This window comes from Triplophysa rosa, linkage group LG5 (genome assembly GCF_024868665.1).
Source record: "Triplophysa rosa linkage group LG5, Trosa_1v2, whole genome shotgun sequence".
Lineage (NCBI taxonomy): Eukaryota > Metazoa > Chordata > Actinopteri > Cypriniformes > Nemacheilidae > Triplophysa > Triplophysa rosa.
In genome coordinates, this window is record NC_079894.1 from 27,840,384 (window position 1) to 27,863,037 (window position 22,654).

The window sequence follows — 22,654 nt, forward strand, 5'->3', positions numbered from 1 at the left end:
AATTGAAAAACAATTTAAACTTCTTTTAGTTGATTTATTTTTATTTTGTGTAGTAGGAGTTTATTCTAAATAATGGCAATGTAAGGTGTTCGACCCTGACGTGTGTATAGCCTACTGTGTTGACAATGAGTTTCAAATGTGTCTGGTCCTTCACAGAAACGACTGAGAATTATGTTCCCACAGCAACTGATTGCGCGTTTGCATTGAAAAGTCTTCTGTATGAAAAGTATAAGAAAAGCGTGCCAGTGGCTGTTCTGTTCCGTGGGATAATGATTCAGGCGGTATTTCATTTTCACTGGCAATTGGGAGCACCGGGAAATCCCGATGACCTTGCTTGGACCCTGATTTGGCTTGGAAGAGCACCGCAACCAACAATGCAAGTTCGCATTACGGGTTATGTTCGTGGTGGAGGTCACGAAAGATTTTTCCTATTGAAATACTTTGTACATTAGATGGAAATTCGTGGTGAGTGACACGAAAAAAGAGGGAAATTCGTGTCCACCAACACGAACCAATAGATTAAATTTCGTGACTATATCACGAACTGCCGTGAGACTGGGATGAATGACGTCACTCGCCCTGGCGTAACGCGTCAAGTCTTTCATCCCGGCCGGCTGGGATGAAAATACTACACGGACCCTCAGGCTCAGCACAAAATAAAATCATTAATCGTAACTTCTGTCAGTTAACAAATCATCATCATGATCTGACACGTTTCTTACATATAAATTTTGCAACTAAAGCACCCAAATACAGGCACAGTGATGTGCAGCAAACTATGATATTTTAAGTCTTAAAAGAACATTCCATTTTTGGGGGAAATATGCAAATTTTCCAACTCCCCTGCAAGAGTTTTACAGTTTTGGAATGTATTCTGCCGATCTCTGGGTCTGGCGATAGCACTTTTAGCATAGCTTAGCATGGATCATTGAATCCAATTAGACCAGTAGCATCGCGTTCAAAAATGACCAAAGAGTTTAGACTTTTTTCCTATTTAAAACTTGACTCTTCTGTAGTTATATCGTGTACTAAGACAGGTAGAAAATGTTGCAATTTTCTAGGCCGATTTGATTAGGAACTATACTCCTATTCCGGCGTAATAATCAAGGAAGTTTGCTGCCGTAACATGGCCGCAGCATGGATCGACCGGTTCACTGAAAAGAACCGGCTCAAAAGAACGATTTGTTCGCGAACCGGCCATCACTACTAACCAGCCGCGACAGCTCTGCGCAATGGCCGTTTCTATTTTAGGGCATTTTCAGATTGGGCTCGTTTGCTGCGGTCCGAACTTGAGTGTGATTGTTCCCGGCGCCCCCTGCAGCGTTGGTTTGGTTTCAGACTCAACTTGATTCTGTCGAACCCTGGTGCATTCGTCTTACGTCATCAAAATGTGCACTGCGCATGACAGAAAGCAGAACACGGACCAATATATTGTATTTTAATAAAAAATGGTGCTATTACGCGCAGCAGAGTAAATGACATTTGGGTTTACTGTATGCGCGCTGCATGCAGACGGCTTTCTGCTGTTTGCAAACAGACTATTTTGAGGAAACAGTGGATTACCATTGACCTGCCGCTCTGATTCCACTCGCAACACTGAAATACGATGCAGCCTGCACTCTCGCTCAAATCCAAGGTAAATCATCAACACTATCATCTCTTACATGTGTTTTATTGAAGGAAATACATTGTAATCGGCTTAAACGCATGGGCAGGCACCAGGGCCGGGTCCAGAGAATTTTCTGGTGGGGGCAGTGGCGGAGCCAGAGGGGGATCCAGGGTGGCACTGAACACCCCTGACAACCAATTGGCCACCCTGGGTGCCACCCCAAAATTTGATTCGCTACTTATGTTGATTGACATCTGATTTCACCTTTCGTTGAACAACGCTTTTATTTTGATGTTCGGGGCCCATGCTTGCACGTGACGTCACCGCACACGAAATTCAAGCGAGTCTAGTTGAGAATGAGAACGNACTCGCCCTGGCGTAACGCGTCAAGTCTTTCATCCCGGCCGGCTGGGATGAAAATACTACACGGACCCTCAGGCTCAGCACAAAATAAAATCATTAATCGTAACTTCTGTCAGTTAACAAATCATCATCATGATCTGACACGTTTCTTACATATAAATTTTGCAACTAAAGCACCCAAATACAGGCACAGTGATGTGCAGCAAACTATGATATTTTAAGTCTTAAAAGAACATTCCATTTTTGGGGGAAATATGCAAATTTTCCAACTCCCCTGCAAGAGTTTTACAGTTTTGGAATGTATTCTGCCGATCTCTGGGTCTGGCGATAGCACTTTTAGCATAGCTTAGCATGGATCATTGAATCCAATTAGACCAGTAGCATCGCGTTCAAAAATGACCAAAGAGTTTAGACTTTTTTCCTATTTAAAACTTGACTCTTCTGTAGTTATATCGTGTACTAAGACAGGTAGAAAATGTTGCAATTTTCTAGGCCGATTTGATTAGGAACTATACTCCTATTCCGGCGTAATAATCAAGGAAGTTTGCTGCCGTAACATGGCCGCAGCATGGATCGACCGGTTCACTGAAAAGAACCGGCTCAAAAGAACGATTTGTTCGCGAACCGGCCATCACTACTAACCAGCCGCGACAGCTCTGCGCAATGGCCGTTTCTATTTTAGGGCATTTTCAGATTGGGCTCGTTTGCTGCGGTCCGAACTTGAGTGTGATTGTTCCCGGCGCCCCCTGCAGCGTTGGTTTGGTTTCAGACTCAACTTGATTCTGTCGAACCCTGGTGCATTCGTCTTACGTCATCAAAATGTGCACTGCGCATGACAGAAAGCAGAACACGGACCAATATATTGTATTTTAATAAAAAATGGTGCTATTACGCGCAGCAGAGTAAATGACATTTGGGTTTACTGTATGCGCGCTGCATGCAGACGGCTTTCTGCTGTTTGCAAACAGACTATTTTGAGGAAACAGTGGATTACCATTGACCTGCCGCTCTGATTCCACTCGCAACACTGAAATACGATGCAGCCTGCACTCTCGCTCAAATCCAAGGTAAATCATCAACACTATCATCTCTTACATGTGTTTTATTGAAGGAAATACATTGTAATCGGCTTAAACGCATGGGCAGGCACCAGGGCCGGGTCCAGAGAATTTTCTGGTGGGGGCAGTGGCGGAGCCAGAGGGGGATCCAGGGTGGCACTGAACACCCCTGACATCCAATTGGCCACCCTGGGTGCCACCCCAAAATTTGATTCGCTACTTATGTTGATTGACATCTGATTTCACCTTTCGTTGAACAACGCTTTTATTTTGATGTTCGGGGCACATGCTTGCACGTGACGTCACCGCACACGAAATTCAAGCGAGTCTAGTTGAGAATGAGAACGGAAAAAAGTTGTGCGATGGATTGTACAGCGCGATATCTGGGATTTATTTTTAAAGACTGACGAAAGAGAGAAAAGAAGAAAAATGGACCGCTGCAATTTGCTAAACAAATGGAATATTCAAAAGTACCCGCTTGCTTTCTAGCCATTTAAAGTCCGACCCAGCCAGGTACGTTTTTTTGTTGAACCATACCATTATAGTGTTATCTACCTACTTTCTAACGTTACACTTTTAAATGTTGCGTAAATGCAAAGTTTTCCCAGCGTTTTCTAACATTAGATAAATATAAAAAGTGTTGGGAGAGATCCAACACTGTGAGACCCTGGGGTGGACTGAAGACCACCTGCCCTCCCTTTTTTCCAAACCCAACCACAGCAAAGGCACGTTTTTACAATTAAGACTATATCTAAAAACACAAAAATTGAGCAGATAGCATACAGTCCCACCCAGAGTGCTGCACCAGAGTTAGGAAACAATCTAATTCAATGGAAAAACACATTGAATTAAATGAACATTATTATCAGTGCAGACCCTACTTCTAACTCTTAGTGAGACCCTGGGGTGGACTGAAGACAACCTTCCCTCACCCAACCACAGCAAAAGCACTTTTTTTAAGATTAAGAATAGACTATATCTAAAAACATAAAAATCGACCAGATAGCATACAGTCCCGCCCAGAGCGCTGCACCAGAGTTAGGAAACAATCTAATTCAATGGGGAAAAAAAACATTGAATTAAATTAACATTATTATCAGATTGGATTATCGTTAAAAAAAGCTAGGGCCTGCACTGTTTCCTACCAACCAACCTTACAGTGCAGACCCTACTTCTAAGTCTTAGTGACGTTCCGTCAGTCATGTTGGCGTTTCCTGGTTGGTTATTCGTGGATTCTGTCCATCATGTTTACCTCAGTTGAAACCTGTCTGCTCATTAAGACGCTTGTTCTAATGGCTGACAAGCGCAATCGCAGTGCCGCTCTTAAAGAAAACCAAAAACTGAGAGACAAGAACGCGAAAGAACAGCATTTAGAAAATAATCATTCTTTACACCCATGGCACCACACCTTGATCTTTAGGCAGAGAATCCAGAGCATNAATAGTTAAAAACGTCTCGGTTACGTTTGTAACCTCGGTTCCCTGATGGAGGGAACGAGACGTTGTGTCGAACCGACAGATGGGGTTCGTCCTTGAGAACCAATCGCTTCCGACTTCTCTAGAAAAGGCCAATGAAAATTGGCGAATGAAATTTGCATGCCGGACTCCGCCCCCGGATATCCGGGTATAAAAGGGAGACGGCATGCCTCATTCATTCACCTTAGTTCTGAGGAGCCTGAGACCTCTCACGACTGCTGCAGTGGACAGCACGTGTTGTGGCAAGAGGACACAACGTCTCGTTCCCTCCATCAGGGAACCGAGGTTACAAACGTAACCGAGACGTTCCCTTTCTGTCGGTCTCTCGACGTTGTGTCGAACCGACAGATGGGGTTCCAATGGAAAACGCCATAACACGGTGCCCTGTCACAATCTCAACGAAGCGACGGTGACAGGCCTGGGCGTGTCAGCCGTCAACGCTACCGCGAAATTGTAACCTACCAGTGGGTAGGTAGGGGGTCCCAGAGCTTTCTTGAAAGGTGGGAAGGCCCCTACCTTCGGCCTCACAGGCGGCGGCCTTGTTTCTCTAACAGCGAGAAGCCGCCCGGAACCGTAAGGCACTGGGTAAGCGCTACTTCCTCAAGTGGGGGATGCGCTACAGAGACCACTTCCTACCGCAGGGAGGAGAATAGTGGAGATACCAACATGGTCTCACCGATAGGGAAGAACTCATGGGAAGAAAGTGCGGACTGAAGGAGTTAACCGCGAGGTGGAGGTCCACCTAAGGAGGTCATGGGTTACCAAGGTGGGAACCAGCATGAGGATACATCAGACGGAACCGCCCTGCTGGTAGGTTGCAACGTCTGGTAGCACTAGGTCCGGTTAGAGCATGTTGCGAATAACTCAGGTGATATCCGGCCTAAGGGGCAGGGCTGCTCTGCCCAGCCCGCCCACAGGAGGTGCTTACTAGTGATGGATGGAGTGCCTGTTCTTCACCCAGTGGGGGAAGAAGGGAGGCTAGTTAGTACGCTGACCCCCTTAGGAGAAAGGGGGGTGAAGGTACTGACACAGGCATACACCCTACCGGTCGCCGGTTTTGCCTGATGCCCGCAAGACTCGAGCTGACTGGTTTTACGCGGAGGCTGTAGGACCTCGCAAAGGTGATGGGTGTAGCCCAACCCGCAGCTCTGCAAATGTCTGCCAGAGAGGCGCCTCAAGCCAGTGCCCACGAGGAGGCTGTACTCCGTGTGGAGAGAGCTCTCACCCAGTGGGCGTAGGCGATCTTAGGACAGGTACGCCATCGACGACGCCCATGATCCAGTGCGTCAATCTCTGTTTGAGACAGCCCTCCCTGCTGATCTCCAAAACAGACAAAGAGCTGCTCAGAGCTACTGTGGCTCTGCGTGCGGTCCAAGCAGAGGCGCAATGCGCGTACTGGACACAACACGTATGAGGTTGGGTCTTCCTCCCCGGTGGGGAGCGCCTGTAAGTTCACCACCTGGTGTCTCGGGGGAGTGGTGGGAACTTTGGGCACGTAGCCGGGCCGGGGTCTCAGGATAGCGTGAGAATAACAGGGCCCGAGTTCTAGGCAATCTGTGGACACGGAGAATGCTTGTAGGTCCGCTACCCTCTTGAGCGTCCTCCCGAGAGCCGTCTTCATCGTGAAGTGAGAAAGAGCGGCATCTCTGAGGGGCTCCAGGACCGCATCAAGGTCGTAAGAGGGTATGGAGCGTGGGTGATGTCCTTCCCGCGCCCCTAAGAACCAAATGATCAGGTTGTGCTGTCCTAGAGACTACCAGCAACTGAGTCGTGATGAGCGGCAACAGCGGCTACATACACGTTCAGTGTGGAAGGGGAGAGATTATTCTCGAGTCTCTGGAAGGACCGCATCCACTTGATCAAGCAACTCCGCGGGTCTTCTCTCGAGAAGAGCACCAGGATGAGAAGAGGCACCACTAGGCGTATCGTCACCTAGTGGCCAGGGCCCTAGCCTGAGTAGTGGTCTAAACCGCCGCAGGGGTTAGGCCACTCAGAATCTCCTCACTCCATCCAGGGGCCAGACATGGAGGTTCCAGAGGTCTAGCCCGTGATGCCATAACGTGCCCTTCCCCTGGGAAAGCAGGTCCTTCGTCAGGGGAATCGGCCAGGGGGGAGCTGTCGTCAAGAGCATTAGCTCCGAGAACCAAGTCCGGTTGGGCCAGTATGGCGCAACTAGTACACTTGATGCTCCTCTTCCCTGACCTTGCACAGGGTCTGTGCAGTGAGGCTCACTGGGGGAAGACGTACTTCCGCTTGTTCCACGGCCAGCTGTGCGCTAGAGCCTCCGTGCCGAGGCAGGGAGTACCTTAGCGGCAATGGGTGGTGTCCAGGGAGGCGAAGGGGTCTACCTGAGCCCGCCCTGACTGTCCCAATGAGCTGGCTACGCGGGGGTGGAGTCGCCACTCTCCGCGAGGCGTAACTGACGAGAGAGCACATCGGCTGTCTGGTTCAGGTCACCTGGGATATGTGTGGCCCTGCGGACTCCACAGGAGGAGGCGTCGGGCGAGTCGTGTTAGATGCCATAAGCAAACGCCACCCTGGCGGTTAAAAACGCTACGGCAGTTGTGCAGTCAGACCGGACCAGCACGTGCTCATTCTGCACAAGAGGTTGTAACCCCTTCAGTGCGGGTAGCACATCCAACAACTCTAGGCAATTGAATGCCTGCGCAGGCGGGGGCCCGTCCATCGCCCTGACACTGCGTGCCCGTTGCACACGGCACCCCAACCCTGCGGGGAGGCGTCTGCCTGACGTGTCTCGCCTGCCCGAGAGGGACCCCCGTCCGTATAAAAGGTCATTGAAGACCAAGGGGTTAGGGTGCGTCGGCAGAAAAGCGTAATCACCATCCACCTGCTGCCGGTGTGCCACACTCTCCAGGGAACTCGACTCTGTAGCCAGTGTTGGAGCGGTCTCATGTGCATCAACCTGAGGGGTATCACCACCGTCGAGGATGCCATGTACCCAGGAGCCTCCTCCCGCTGACTGCTTGAAATATTCCAGGCAGTTCAACACTGACTAAGCGCGCTCTGTAGTCAGTCGCGCTATAATGTAGACAGAGTTGAGTCATACCAAAAAAGAGGATGCTCTGCACAGAGGAGAGCTTGCTCCTTTTCGGTTGACCTGTGGTCCCAATCGATCTAGGTGCCGAAGCACTAGGTCCCTGTGTGTACATAACAGATCTCACGAGTGTGTCAAATGAGCCAGTCGTCGAGATAGTTTAGTACCCGCACACCTCTCTCCCTGAGGGGAGTGAGGGCGGCTTCCACGATCCTTCGTGAAGACTCGTGGGGACAGGGACAGACCGAAGGGGAGGACTCTGTACTAATATGCCTGACCCTCGAAAGCGAACCGTAGGAACGGGCGATGACGAGGGAGAAAGAGACATGAGAGTAAGCATCCTTCAGGTCGATTGCCATGAATCCATCTTGACATCTGACAGATGCCAGGATGTGCTTCCGCGTGAGCATCCTGAACGGCAGCTTGAGTAGGTGCCTGTTCAGTGTACGCAGATCTAGCGACCCCCGCTCTTTTTGGGGACGATGAAGTACGGGTTGTAACCCGTTGAACATTTCGGCTAGAGGGACGAGCACGATCGCTTCCTCACCAGAGGGGTGGCGACCTCGGCCCGAAGCACGGGACATCCTAGCCTCTGCTGAGGTAAGAGGATGCCCCGAAACTTGGGTGGGCGTCCGGGGAGTGGATCGCGTAGCCGAGACGGACCGTATCCCGTAGTCACCGTGACGGTTGGGAAGCTCTTGTCAGGCTCCCAGGGACCGACAGGGAGGCTAGGGGTACGTTCTGCTTCATCGACCTCCCGGGGGTGGTTCGATGGCTGGCAGTACGGATCCCTCGCCGTGGGGGGGAACCCCCGGGGAGGAGATCGGCTCTGCAGTTTTACCTGTCTGGCGAAGATGTAGCACAACGCACCATCGAATGAGAGTGCTTGGGCTGATGATTATCCTCAACATTGGGTCTCGCCGCAACGTCGAGTTGCCGAACACCGTCGTGCAGAGGGTGAGAGCGGCTGTGATAATACCCAGACGATATGTGGCACAAAGCACCGTCGATTGAGAGTGCTTAGGCTGCTGATTATCCTCGACATTGGGTCTTGCCGCAATGTCGAGTTGCCGAACACCGTCGTGTAGAGGGTGAGAGCGGCTGTGATAATACCCAGACGATATGTGGCACAAAGCACCGTCGATTGAGAGTGCTTAGGCTGCTGATTATCCTCGACATTGGGTCTCGCCGTGACGCAACGTCGAGTTGCCGAACACCGTCGTGTAGAGGGTGAGAGCGGCTGATATAAACGCCCAGAGAGGGAGAAAACTTTAGAAATGTATTCTTAAACTCCCTGGGGTCTTCCCATGAGGGCCGCAGGCTTTCGCCGCGGCTGCTGATGGGGTGGTGGTCTCCTCTTCGATGTCTCGAAGAGGACCAGGGCTGCTGGGAAGCAGACGGTGCACGGGATCTCGACGGCCAGAGGGCGGTCGAGTCGCGGCTGGGGAGGACATACGCGATATCCTCTATCTGCTCCCTAACTGTCGAACCCGACAGTATCACCAAACAGCCCCCACTGATGGGTGCATCGAGAAAGCGGACTTTCTCAGAGTTACTCACCTGTGCAAGGTTCAGCCAGAGGTGTCTCTCCTGGACCATAAGTGTGGACATCGCCCGACCCAGGGCCCGCGCGATCACCTTGTTCGCCCGAGAGAGAGGTCGGTGAAGCCGCGGAGTTCCTGCATAAGCGCTGGGTCGGTCTTACCCTCGTGGAGCTCTCTCCGCGCATTGGCCTGCAGGAAGGCCATAGAATGGAGAGAGGGGACAGCTTGGCCCGCAGCAGAGTAAGCTCTCGAAACCTCAGATGCCGAAAAGCCTACGTGCTTTGGACGGGAGTTTAGGTCGAGCCCCGGGGGACATCGACGTATCCTCTAGCTGCCCCACCATCGAGGGAAGAAAGGGTGATGGAACTAGTTGACGTGTACGCGCCGAAGGGGCGTTCCAGGTCGTACTAGGTTCCTCATGCACTTCCGGGGGAACACGGCACTGAGGGCGAGTGCGGCTTGGAGCCGCTCTCAAGCCCGAAGAACCGTGTATCCAGCCGCGAGCGTTGGGAGAGGCAGTGCGGCGCACCGCAACCCAAAGCCGGCGGCACCGGGAAAGCATGGCTGACATTTCGACATCCGCTTCTTCCTGATCTCGACCCCCCGAGGGAGGAGCTTCAAGGAATCGTCGGAGTCTGATGCCAGTAAGTCACCCTCCGATACTGCAACAGACACCTCATCATCACGTACCGTGTCCGATACGTAATTGAGGAATAAGACGGCGGACCGTCTTATGGGGAACGGTCAGACGAGCAAAGCGAGGTGCGAACGGTCCGCGAGCCAGTGGCTGACGGATTAGCGCTCACAGTAATCCTCATATCACCCTCGCTGCTCGCCGTAGCAGGCGGCAGGGCCGTAGTCCTGCCGTCACGGAACGGGAAGCAGACAAGGTGGTGGCTGAGTCCCGTGGGAACACAACCACCCATGACGCAACGTCTGAATCGTCAGCCGCCCACAGTGCGGGCAGGACGTATCCCCAATATCTGCCCCAGCGTACTGGAAGCAGATATCGTGTCCGTCCCCCTCCTCGATGAGTGTGTTGCACCCAAGAGAACAGCGGGACATGCCACGCTGGAGAAATTTGCTCTTTTAGAGAAAAAACTCGAACACTTCTGGAACCGCCGAGACGCCCAGGGGAAGTCGCTGCAGGAAGGGACAGTCCGCTGCACCACGTCGTAGAGCCGGCAGTCTTGTAGCGAAGTCTGTTGATCACGAGCGAAGGCTCCGAAGAACAAAAGGTGAATGAATGAGGCATGCCGTCTCCCTTTTATACCCGGATATCCGGGGGCGGAGTCCGGCATGCAAATTTCATTCGCCAATTTTCATTGGCCTTTTCTAGAGAAGTCGGAAGCGATTGGTTCTCAAGGACGAACCCCATCTGTCGGTTCGACACAACGTCGAGAGACCGACAGAAAGGGAACTATAGCTAACTGTTTTACCGTTTATATACGATGTTATAAAGACTATAAACAAACCATATTCATCATACAGAGTTTGTGTGAGATAGAAACAAGCTTTACAGCAGGGAATGGTGACATAATTAATAACGCGAGCGCTTTGGCCCTTCTTGATCAACCAGCGTTACGCCACGTCTCGACGCGACTCAACAAAGACAATAAACCCCATTATAAACACGACATTTGTTGCCTCTAGTTGGAACATAATTACTGATTATTAGGACTTATGCTGTCTTTTTTCACGTTGCGTGCGTGTCTGCATTTGCAGATCACAGACACACGACAAACTCAACTCGCATTAGTCCGTAACAAAGTCTTTTACAATGAAAAATACTTACAGGCTGCGAATCTGAAGCGCCAGCGAAGTTGTAATGGTTGGAACGGCCCCACTTTTTAACCAAAGCTTTCGCGCATAGCCGGTCTTAATCTCTCTCCCACGTTCGTGAAGCAATCGTCGGAGAAATGCGCTGCACAAACTTGAACATTCGGATTGTACTTTTCTGTAACAGTGTTATAAATAAAATGTAACCATTTGTTTTTAGTTGTCTCATCTTTTGGCAGGGCAAACAAAGAGTCTTTCTTTTCGCAACGAAACACACAGCGTCTCCGCGACATGGCTGCGGCGGTGACGATACAATGAGATTTACAAGTACGCCCACCTCACTTGTGTGTAGATTTGGGTGGTCTTAAGTCAAATCATGTTACGAAGTGACGTAGATTTGTGGGGGTGTGGTTACACGAGGCGTTTCAGGCAGGTCTGGGTTCGCATTCGCTTTTAGATAGAATGCATCTTTTGTTCCCACACTTTAATTTTAGCAATTTTACGTGTCTAATACATGTATGGGTAACTTATAACACACCAAAGATACAGAAAAACACGTATTTCTGCCATATGACCCCTTTAAAAAGACAGCATGGTGTTTGAACCAACCAAGAAGTGATGTCAATATATTAAATGTAACTTTAAAACAATAATACATATTTGCAAAATGCCATTGAATGTCAAGTACTTTCATTCAGTTTCATAATTTAAGTAGGCTGACTTGAAAAGGCACATAGCAGTCTAATAAAAAAGCAGAACTAAAGTAGGATAACATGAGCTTATACCTTAATTGTACCATGCTATTTGATCGTTCTGTTTTAGACTGTAAAGATTGACAAAATACAATGTTTCAGTTATTTAATATTATCATAGACAATTTGGGAAGGAACACAGAGAAAATACCAGCAGAGAGTCGAGGAGAAAGAGAAGGAACTTCTGAATCTGAGAGAGGCTGTGAAGACACACAAGGTGAGTTCTGAGCATTAACAACAGGTATAATGTTCATAATAAAAACAAACTGTTTCAGAATGAAAACTCCTCAACAGAACTGTGAAGAGTTCAGATCTAAGTGAATGTTGTGATTCTAATGATTCTGTGCATGTGTGTGTGTGTGTGTGTGGTAACAGCGCTCCGCACAGACAGCAGTGGAGGACACTGAGAGGATCTTTACTGAACTGATCCGCTCCATTGAGAAAAGACGCTCTGAGGTGATACAGCTGATCAGAGATCAGGAAAAGACTGCAGTGAGTCGAGCTGAAAGACTCTTGAAGGAACTGGAGCAGGAGATTGATGATCTGAGGAGGAGACATGATGAGATGGAGCAGCTCTCAAACACAGAGGATCATATTACTTTTCTCAAGGTAACAGAGATCTGTAAAATTATGACACAGGGTATTGTGAAGGTGTTATCATTAGAGGAAGTGGTTTTATTTCTTGGAGTTTGATATTTGGTAACCTAGTTCTTATTAAAATGAACAAAACTGACATAAACTCACATAGGGCCACCATGCGATGACAGGCCAGTGTTTTTTACAAGTTTTAGCCCGATGCAATTAGCATTTTCACGTCCTGCGCTATGTCGTTTAAATAGCAAATGCACTTGTGCCCATCTGCCCATGGGTGTGCTGGCCTGAAAACGAGGTGTGTTCAGGGGCATTGTTGGCACGATGCTATTTTGAGGCAACTGAAAGCGATATTGACCAACTAAAACCTGGTCTAGTGATTTTATTTATTTATTTAAAGAGCACGTTAGTAATATACACCTAAAGGCAAGTCCACAGTGCGTTCACTCTGCTTATTACACACAGTGGGACGCGCAGCAGCACACAAACATGCCAAATATTTCAAATGAAAGAATTACAATGTAAAAGAATATTATTGTGTAGAAAAAGAAAATCTGGCATGCCCTGTAGATGGTCTGCTCGGTCGCTTTAACCTCGCACACAAGCAGATCCAGAGGGACGCATGCACTGCTGCACACAAACATGCCAAATATTACAAATGAAAGGATTACAATGTAAAAGACTGTACATAAAGATACAAATCTTCAAGTGAAACTGTATCTGAACGTATATTCATTTAATTCAGAAAATAAACAGATGTCATTGACAAAATTATTGACACCCTAGACTTAAAAAAAGCAATTAGCCCAGTGGAACTGTGGCTTACAGTAAATGTAAAACAGCTAAAAGGAGTTTTTAGGCTCAAATATACGGAGGTTCTTTAGAGCCAGTTTTCTATATAACTCCAGAAACCTATTCCTGAGAGGATAGGTTAGTGTCAGAAATGCATGTAAAGTAGTGATGCACCGAAATGAAAATTGTGGGCTGAAACCAATGCCGAAAATTTAGGATGCACTCGGCCGAAAACCGATACCAAAACCAAAAATTACTTTAAAAAACTTTTTGAAATGGTTTTTTTAATTGTATGAATTGCAGACTAAAACCACAAATATTAAGGAGAACATATTTTAAAATAATACAACATTTATTTTCCTTGGTCATTGCAACACTATCAAATAAAACTTTTTTACCAATCATCTAAACATCAAATATAACTTGTTTACCAATAATCTAACTATTTTGGTATTATTATGCATAACAGTAGTCAAGTTATAGTCAAACTCATCAGCACTTGCTAATACAAGAAGTTTATATATGGTGCACAATAATTTTAATGAAAACAACACGCAGAACACTGTTCATGTAAACAGGCTTAAAATGAGCTTCAGTGATATCAGCACCTGCCGGATGACGGTCCACGTGATCTAAATCATCACTTACTGACAGATCGTTCCGCTGATCATTCACATATGAAGAGTTTGTTACGTTTAAAGTTCGGCTTTATAACATGCACGTGTCAATGTGTGTGATCTCCGACAATAAAGAAACATAAAGCCGGTCATGCGCAGTCGAACATTACACAGAGCTTGCGTGTCATTTTCTGTCTGCTGGTTTTGAGTTGTTCTTGTAATATTTATTAGTTTCAGCCTTTGTTATGGCACGCTTACATGATCATCCTTTGAAAACAGTGAGCACGAGCACTGAAGGGACAGGTGTGTTCCCTGGATATTTCGGCCTATATTTTAATTTCGGTAATGCCATTTAGGCCGAAAATTTTCGGCAGCCGAACTTTCGGTGCACCACTAATGTAAAGTTTTTGTCTTTGCATGGGCTACTTGTATACCTCTTTTTTCATAGAATTTCCAGTCTCTTTCGGCACCCCCTGCATCTACAGACAACTTCGTGGTCAATTCTGTTTCCTCTTTTGATGAAGTGAGAAAATCTGTTTCTCAGCTGAAGGACAAACTGAAAGAATTCTGTAAAGAGGGAATAGAAAAGATATCTGCTATAGGTAAACAACAAAATCTCAAGTGCATCAGAAATGAACATTGAAACTTTATTTCTTTAGGACAAGAATTACACTCTTTGTGTCTGTATTTCCACAGTAAGATGCAACAAAATTGTCCTCTCCAAAGAACCAGAGACTAAGGAGGAGTTCCTTCAATGTAAGTCATTTAATAAGTAATTTAGCAAAAAAGTTGACAGTGTCAGTTTTAAAGCCATTTGATGTTTGTATTGTTAAAAAATAAATGTTAAATGTATTTAAAAAAAACGTACAGCTCTTTGAGTTGGAGTATTTAATGAAAAGAGAAACCTTTATATAAAATGCCATGAATTACTTATGAGGTCACACAAAAAAAGATTTTTAAAAACAGATACTGAGGTTTTTGACACCCACACCTCAGTATCTGTTGCAGGGTTTTAGGGATTGTCTCTTTTCACTCCACCTTACAAGTCATCTTTTTAAGTAGCTCGCTAGCTTGCAGCAACCATATAGCAAACTGCCACCCTGGCACTACATATAGCAGAGACTTTGAGTTGGGCACTTTTTATTTGTCTCACTGTACTTGTGTCAGACATGGGGGTGGCTTTTTAGTGTGCCAAGAAGGTTGTTGATTGACAACTGCCTACCAACTGCTTAGCAACCACCAAACAATACTGCAACTATCAGAAACCTAACACTCCAAGTATGTTAGTAAGAACGGATACACTAGTTTAAATTATTACTAGTTAAATAGTTTAAAATATGTTTGTTTGTTTGTTCATCAGATTTCCATCACCCCACCTTTGATGCAAACACAGCACAAAACAATATCAGTCTTTCTGAGGGGAACAGAGTGGCTTCTTGTACTAAAACAGTCCAGGAGTATCCTGATCATCAAGACAGATTTGATTACTGGGAGCAGGTGTTGTGTAGTGAGAGTGTGTGTGGACGCTGTTACTGGGAGGTTGAGTGGAGTGGGAGTGCAGGTGTCTCTATATCAGTGTCATACAAGAGCATCAGCAGAAAGGGAAAAACAGATGACTATGCTTTTGGGAAAAACAATCAGTCCTGGAGACTGTTCTGCTCTCCCTCCAAATGCTCATTCTGGCACAATAAAAGAGGGAGGATTCTCGCTTTACCATTCAGATCTTGTAGAATAGGAGTGTATGTGGATCACAGTGCAGGAATTCTGTCCTTCTACAGCGTCACTGACACAATGACCCTCATCCACAGAGTCCACACCACATTCACTCAACCTCTCTATCCTGGGTTTGGGTTTAATCTAAAAACATCTGTGAAACTTTTTTAGAGGGTTAACCTGAATTAAATTCTACAAATTCTGTTGTCACCACAGGTGTAAGCTGCAAAATAATAAAATGAAAATCATTTGTTTTCTCCATATTAAAATGAAATGTAAAAATAAACTCTGCATGCACAGCATGTTGGAATGCATTTTTGTCATTTGTAACTATTTGTGTTTATTTGATGTAACATTTTAATTCAGTGATGTTAATAAACCTTTTTCTCTAAACTTTTAAACAGTGAAGTGATATACAACTCTACATGTAAGATCACATTCTAGTGACGTTCTCCCACAAACATTGGTATATTTTGCTACTTTCCTTTTTCTATGGTTGGTAAGTAACAGGGTGTTTATAGAAATAGAACTTTATACAATATCACAAGTCGTTTTGTTTTGACATCTGTTGTAGTTGTAGTAATTTCTAGCTATAACATTTAAAGTCTAGAGATTCTTCACTAGCAGACAGCAATAACACACCTTTAAGCAAAGACATTGATGTTTTTAGAAATTTGGCAGACAAACAGCAAAGTGTTGATTATAAATATATTACGGTTTGTTTTTCACTGATAGATCAACAGGATACACCCTACTTACTTGATCAACATATCCCAGATAGCATAACTGTATTAATGTTGAAATGTTAAATGTGTTATTCTCAACATTGATTCAACATTACATCAATGGTCTTTGCTAATTGAGATTTCTGAGCTTTCACACACAAAAGATCACATCAGTTTCCTCCAGGAATAAAAATACATTACAATTAATAATGTACACACAATTACTGTGCATTTACAATCGCATATTTAGATACAAAGTATAACACATTATCTTAAAAATAACCTTTGAATAAAAACTCATTCCAAAAATTCAGCTCATATAGGTCAGAAATGTCAAAAGTTGGTTTATCTGTTTGAGTTCATCTAGCTCTAGTTTAACTCATTTTATACCAATACCACAGGGATATGGTGATTTTCTAAAATGAGGTGGCAAAGTCTCTCCATCTCCATATTATATTAACCCAAGATCAGATATGGGCACCATTTACCTTTCATACCTTTTAATATCTTATCAAGTTTAGGCCTCATTAAAATAGTTCACATAACTTCAGAATAACTACAATAAACGCCATGTAGCTTTTATTTGTTACTACTAAATTTCGTGGACAGTGTTTAGAAAAAAACTATTTAAGCTCATATTCATTTTTGTATCATAGAAAAAACGCTGCTATACCAGAGAAACATTATAGTATTATTATTATATGTGGTCTGACCCTGTGAAATCCAGGCCAAATTCTCAAGGTCTAATTCTGAGATAATATGCATTAAAGTTGGATTTTAATCATTCATTTTACTATGATTTTAATCTTGGCCATAAAGAGAGAGAGAGAATCATTATTCATTAAAATAATTAGAATTAATCACTCAAATCTTACTGGTACCTGATGTGACATCCAGTGGGATTGAGTCTGTCCTCACAAACTGATTTTAGTCTAAAACAGTTTTTTAAATCAGGTGCTTGTTGTTAATCTGCTTAAAACTCACTTTGCAAGTCTCCACAGCCTCACTTAGTGACAGGAGTGGTGCGTGGAAGAACCCAAGTGCAGGCAACGGCAGGTAAGGGGTTAACAGGGGTATTTTATTAAATAACTAAACAAACAAAAACACCCACGAGGGGGTAACGAGGACACGACTAATATAAATGAAAACACTGAAAACAAAACACTTCCCTCGATGGGTCAAAACACTGACAGGACTAAACAAAAACCAGGCAGGATAATAAACAGACGGGAAACAGGAACAATGTACAGGAACACGAAAACAGGCAGAATCTAAACTTACGAACACAACGAACAATGTGGTATCACAGGGCACAGGCATACAAGCACATACACAGTACAGAGAGCTTAAGACAATCCACTAGCACAGGACAAAGAAACAAGAGGGTATTTAAAGGGAAGACAAACGAGGGATAACGACACAGGGCAGGTGTGGGTAATCAAACACCAAGCAACAGGATAACAAGGAAACGAGAGGGGCGGGGCCAATGACGAGACACTGGAGAGAACGCATATTATTGTCAAAAGGACAATAATATGTTTCTCTCCACACATAACCAAAGACTTTGTCATGGCTCTGCTACAGGACCAAGAAAAACATGACTAAATGAAGCAGAGCCATGACACTTAGACCCTGAAGCTCCTTCTCTTGCTCCTGAATTCTCTGTTGGTATTTCCTCTGGTTGTCCTCCACTAGTCTCTGTGAACAGAGAAATAACCTGTTTCTCTGTTCTCTCTGCTGCAGCTGATACAGTGTCGTGATTTTTGTGCTCATCCATTGTACACAGATAACAAATACATTTATGATCAGTACGACAGAAAACCTCCAGCAGTCTGTCATGTTGAGAGCAGATCATCTCCTGAAGTCTTCCAGTGGCTTCAGTGACTTTGTGTCTCTTTCCAGTGTGAAAGCCTTCATGTCGCTCAAAGTGAGTTTGACAGTAAGATTCAAGACACATTAGACATGACATGCTAGCTTTGCGTTTTCTCCCAGTACAGATGTCACACTCCACATCTTCAGGTCCAGCATAACTGGGAGCAGCTCGATCAGTCTGAAGTTTAGTTTTCTTCAGTTTCTCCACCATCTCAGCAAGAATCACATTCTTTCCTAAAGCAGGTCTTGGAATGAAGGTCTGTCTGCACTGAGGGCAGCTATAAACTCTCTTCTGATCCTCCTGATTCCAGCAGTCTGTAATACAGCTCATACAAAAACTGTGTCCACAGTTAATAGTCACTGGATCCTTCAGTATTCAAAACAGTTCGGTTTCAAACTTAAAATGTTTTCGGGGAGGAACAGGGATCTGTGTTTGAAAAACGTCACACGTGCAAAATGCTTTAGTACTCGTTTACACACTGAATGTCCACTAGGTGTCAGTATCACAATCAGAAAATTACACTTTAGATTTATTGTTTACTCTAATTTTGTTACACTTGATGTTCAGTAAGGGTGTGTGGAGGATGTGGCATTGCTTTGTGAAATGCTTTCCAGTTTCTGTTTGGATGTCTATTAGTATAAATATTATCTTAAAAAAACTCCAGACCAATCCTCATTCATATTTGAAGTCATAAATTCTAATATTTTTGGTATCAATCAATCAATCAATCAATCAATCAATCAATCAATCAATCAACCAACCAATCAATCAATCAATCAATCAATCAATCAATCAATCAATCAGTCAATCAATCAATCGATCGTCAAATTACAAAACTTCGATTTTATAACGTTTTTTTCATAAAATAAGTTGTAAAGCCTGTCAACTTATTATTTTATTTTTATTTGATTACTTATACAATTTTTTCTACAATCTTTTGTTTCTTCTTACCTGATTTTTAGATTTTTTAATTATTAATTATTCATTAAGATTTTCATCCAATGAAACAAGCTTTTTAATATATTAAGTTATTTTAGTTGAAAGATTTAGGATTAATCTATTTTAATCTATCAAATTTGTTAAGCATTGCTTCAGGACAGACAGGAATACAGAAATAAATATTTATATATCTCAAGAGTCCTGGATTAGAAAACAGAATTTAAGATACACTTAGGCCCGATTCACATTTCGCGTCTTTTCCGCGCGCATATTCGTTATTTTAAATGTAGACGTATGGCAAGTCGATGGTGTCAGAATTACGCCATAGATTAAACGCGTTTATATCCGAACACTGTTTTTGACGGCATTTTAAACAGTATTTGCGCCGCAAAATATGGCGTCGCGATTCCAAACGCCGTAAAAAACTGCGCGAAAAGTCGTCCATAACGCCGTATTTATACGGCGTTCTAAGGCGCTTGAAAAGCGCCGCCTTTTGCGCCGCTGTCTTGCCATATGACGGAGTAAAAAACGCCGTTTTGGTTGCACAAAGAGCGCATTATTTAAGGCGTTTTGTGTGTTGTATAATGAGCCCCTCCTGCTGATTTCCGCAGCCAGTAAATTTGAACTGTTCTCACCCAATCACTAATGAAATGAGACAGACAAGAGCAATTTACCACTGATCATTTTACAGGATTTTATTATGTGCGCAGTGTTACCTTTGCTAACATTAAACAAATCATTGCTTGCTTTCCGAAGAAGCGACTTCTTCTCTTTGGAAATGTAAAGTTACACAACGTGGTCAGCAATTGTATAAAGGCCAACCAATCCCATTGTAATGTATCCTGCTTATTACATATAGCGCGTATTGCCTACGTGAAAAGCAAAAAAGCAATCGGTTGAAATATTGTATTAGCTAATTTCCAACACCAGAAATCATTCCTGGTATAAGCGAGGTCAGCCAGAGTAAAAAGTAAACTGCATTCCTTTTAAGCAGAGGATGAGGACTGTGAGTAGTAGTCTTCTGGTTAGTGTGATTGACTCGCAATCGCTGACAGTCTCTAACTCCGGTGCGAGGCCCGCTCGAACCACCAGCCATTTTTTACGTTGTTGGTCTTGTTCTGTTTATCTGTATCGCTGGGTCATTTTTAGATTTATATTTCAGTACTTAATGTGTGGTCAGTATGAAAAGAAAGTCTGGAATGAGAGATCTTTTTATAAACCGTATCTGCACTTGATTTTTGCTACTGAACTCACACATCAGTGGACTTTCGTGCTATAAACAGGACGAACGAACAGTAATAGATTTTACATTCACGCATTTAGCAGACACTTCTATCCAAAGCAACTTACAGGGGCCTTTTAGTCTATGCATATCTTTTATCAGTAGCCCATGTGATTTTAGTTTCCATATTACAAAAATTGATTGACTATAAGGAGACGCAATAATGTTGCGCAATGATTGTAATGTAACAAGCATGAACTTATTAACTAAAATATAACAGCCCAAGTCAATGCCAAATGCCTTGCCATTTACCTCCATGAAGAGACTGATGTTATCGTGCGTGGAACTGCAAAGAAACTTACAATAAACAGCCACGTTTCCTTTTGAAATGGAAAAAAATATTATTCAGCACATAGAAATAAGTGCGAGATTCAGGCCCGGCAACCCATTCATGCGGCCTAGCCTGGCGAGAACATGGCAAAATGAGTCGGGATGCGGGCAAGCTACTTACAAGCTACAGGCAAAATTATTTTAAAAAGTTGGTTTGCACAAAGATGGAGGTTAAGCCTGCTGATCCCATTGCTCCGAAAAGTAGGCCTAATTAAACGTAATTACATACACTGTAAAAAAAAGATAAAGTACTGGCAGAAAATTACCAGTACATTGTCCTTTATTTTACAGACATTTCCGTTAATGCTAAAATGTAATTTAATTCAGTGCAAAATGTAAAATACAGGTAAAACAACTGTAAAAAATGAATACAGAAAATTCCTTCATATTAATACAGTATATTTTGTGCCCTGTTTTTACGGATTTTTTTTAGTGTAGGCGATGTTTATGATGCACCTGCTGATGAGAATGATTCTGCATGACGCATTTAAAAAAAGAATAGACTTTTAAAAAACATAATTAAAAAGCATATCATACATGTTAACGCACAGCTTATAGGCTAAATAAAGTGCATTCATTATTACTGCAAAAGCTGCATATCAAGCAGAGCGAGTCTGACTATTGCGTTAATGGAATTAGCATACTGTACTAGAGAAAATAAAGTGCGGGACTTGATTGATGTTAAGGGTTATTCAAAGATGTTAAGACACAACAATGATCTTACTCTGACTGAAACATCCAAAGTGCGTTTTTTTATGGCATTTGGATGTAAACGCGTTGCGTAATTCTGAACCATTTTGCTTTTTTCTTCCTGCATGCATAATAAAATTCTAATTTATTTATATAGCGCTTTTCGCAATGTGCGTTGTTCAAAAGCAGCTTTACAGATGAAAATCTATTAAAAAAAACAAACAAACAGAAAAACATTTAAGTGTTTGGTAAAACACAGTGTTTGTAGAACAAGCAAGGTCATTCTAATTAAGCTATGTTAACGGAATTTACCGAACCTTTAAGATAATCTAATAACATAATATATTATTAATTTATTACCTATAATAAAGGTAACATAAATAGGTAAGAGAACAAGAGTTAGAAGAGTAATTTATTCATAACAGAAAACAGTATTTACCTATAATGCAGTTTTGCGTAAATCAGAAACTCCACCCAAACTGAAACTGAGATATCATCCCATATAAATTAAATTATATGAGAGAATGTGGCGTCATACGTCTAAATGCAGTTTAAAGGTTGAAAATTACTTTAATCAAAATAATCATTACAAAAATTCAAAAAACTTTAATAAGCTTGATTGCTTAGCAACCTTAAACTGTATTATTTATCCGAGGAGCGCGTTTCTCTGCGGCCGGCCTCAACAGACTGAAAACGGACGTTCACCCAAGCATTTATATATGATTGATTTTACTCGACAAAGCATATGAAACAAAAATAAATAATGACCATGACTCACTCGAGTATGCATGTTCTCTATTTTACATTTTGCACTGAATTAAATTACATTTTAGCATTAACGGAAATGTCCAACCCGGTCTCATGAATTGCGTATAAATAACACGCTATTGCATTCTCGTGTAATACGTACGCCAAAGTTAGATTTTGCGTGCATATGATACGCCAATGTTTGCATGCACATCGCTGGAGAGCAGAATGAAATGTACATGAAGAGGAAACACTGAAATAATTAAAATAATACTGTTAGGTTAAGGGTTTGGGTTAGGGTAGAGGTTATAATATGCACGCACGCTAACATTAGGTTTAGGGTTTGGGTTAGGGGACAGGTTAATAAGACAAATTGCCGGTTAATATGCACGCGCGCTAAATTGGCGTATCATATGCACGCAAAAATAGGCGTATCATATGCACGCAAAATCGAACTTTGGCGTACGTATTTCACGATAATGCAAAGCGCGTGTTATTTATATGCAATTCATGAGACTGGGCTCAAATATTGTTTAAAACGCCGTCAAAAACGGCATTTGGATATAAACGCGTTTAATCTATGGCGTAATTTCTTTCATGACCCAGAAGAGACGTTTACATGTCAGGGCGGAATCTTAGCCGAGGAAGTGGGGGCCCTCGTGGGTTGAGTTGTTTTCGGAGGCCCCGTACTATTTAAAATCATATGTTTGTTAGCATTAG

The 22,654-nt window shown here is 43.7% G+C and overlaps 2 protein-coding genes across 2 annotated transcripts in view; one reads left to right on the top strand and one right to left on the bottom strand.

Annotated features, from left to right (window-relative positions):
* The window catches only part of LOC130554830 (tripartite motif-containing protein 16-like protein), a 21,748-nt gene extending 6,012 nt beyond the window's left edge, over positions 1-15,736 (top strand). Inside the window, exons 2-6 of the mRNA XM_057334700.1 lie at positions 11,757-11,852; positions 12,011-12,244; positions 14,084-14,237; positions 14,332-14,391; positions 14,996-15,736. Coding sequence (XP_057190683.1) covers positions 11,757-11,852; positions 12,011-12,244; positions 14,084-14,237; positions 14,332-14,391; positions 14,996-15,519 — 1,068 coding nt within the window. The 3' untranslated portion in view covers positions 15,520-15,736. The remainder of the gene's footprint in view (positions 1-11,756; positions 11,853-12,010; positions 12,245-14,083; positions 14,238-14,331; positions 14,392-14,995) is intronic.
* Positions 15,737-17,376: 1,640 nt separating this feature from the next.
* On the bottom strand, positions 17,377-18,321 carry LOC130554831 (E3 ubiquitin/ISG15 ligase TRIM25-like; the record flags this gene model as incomplete). Its single annotated transcript, XM_057334701.1, has 3 exons — positions 17,377-17,432; positions 17,699-17,759; positions 17,791-18,321. Coding segments are annotated over 3 exons (648 nt in total), but the record flags the coding sequence as incomplete, so codon positions are not given.
* Between the last annotated feature and the right edge of the window lie 4,333 nt (positions 18,322-22,654).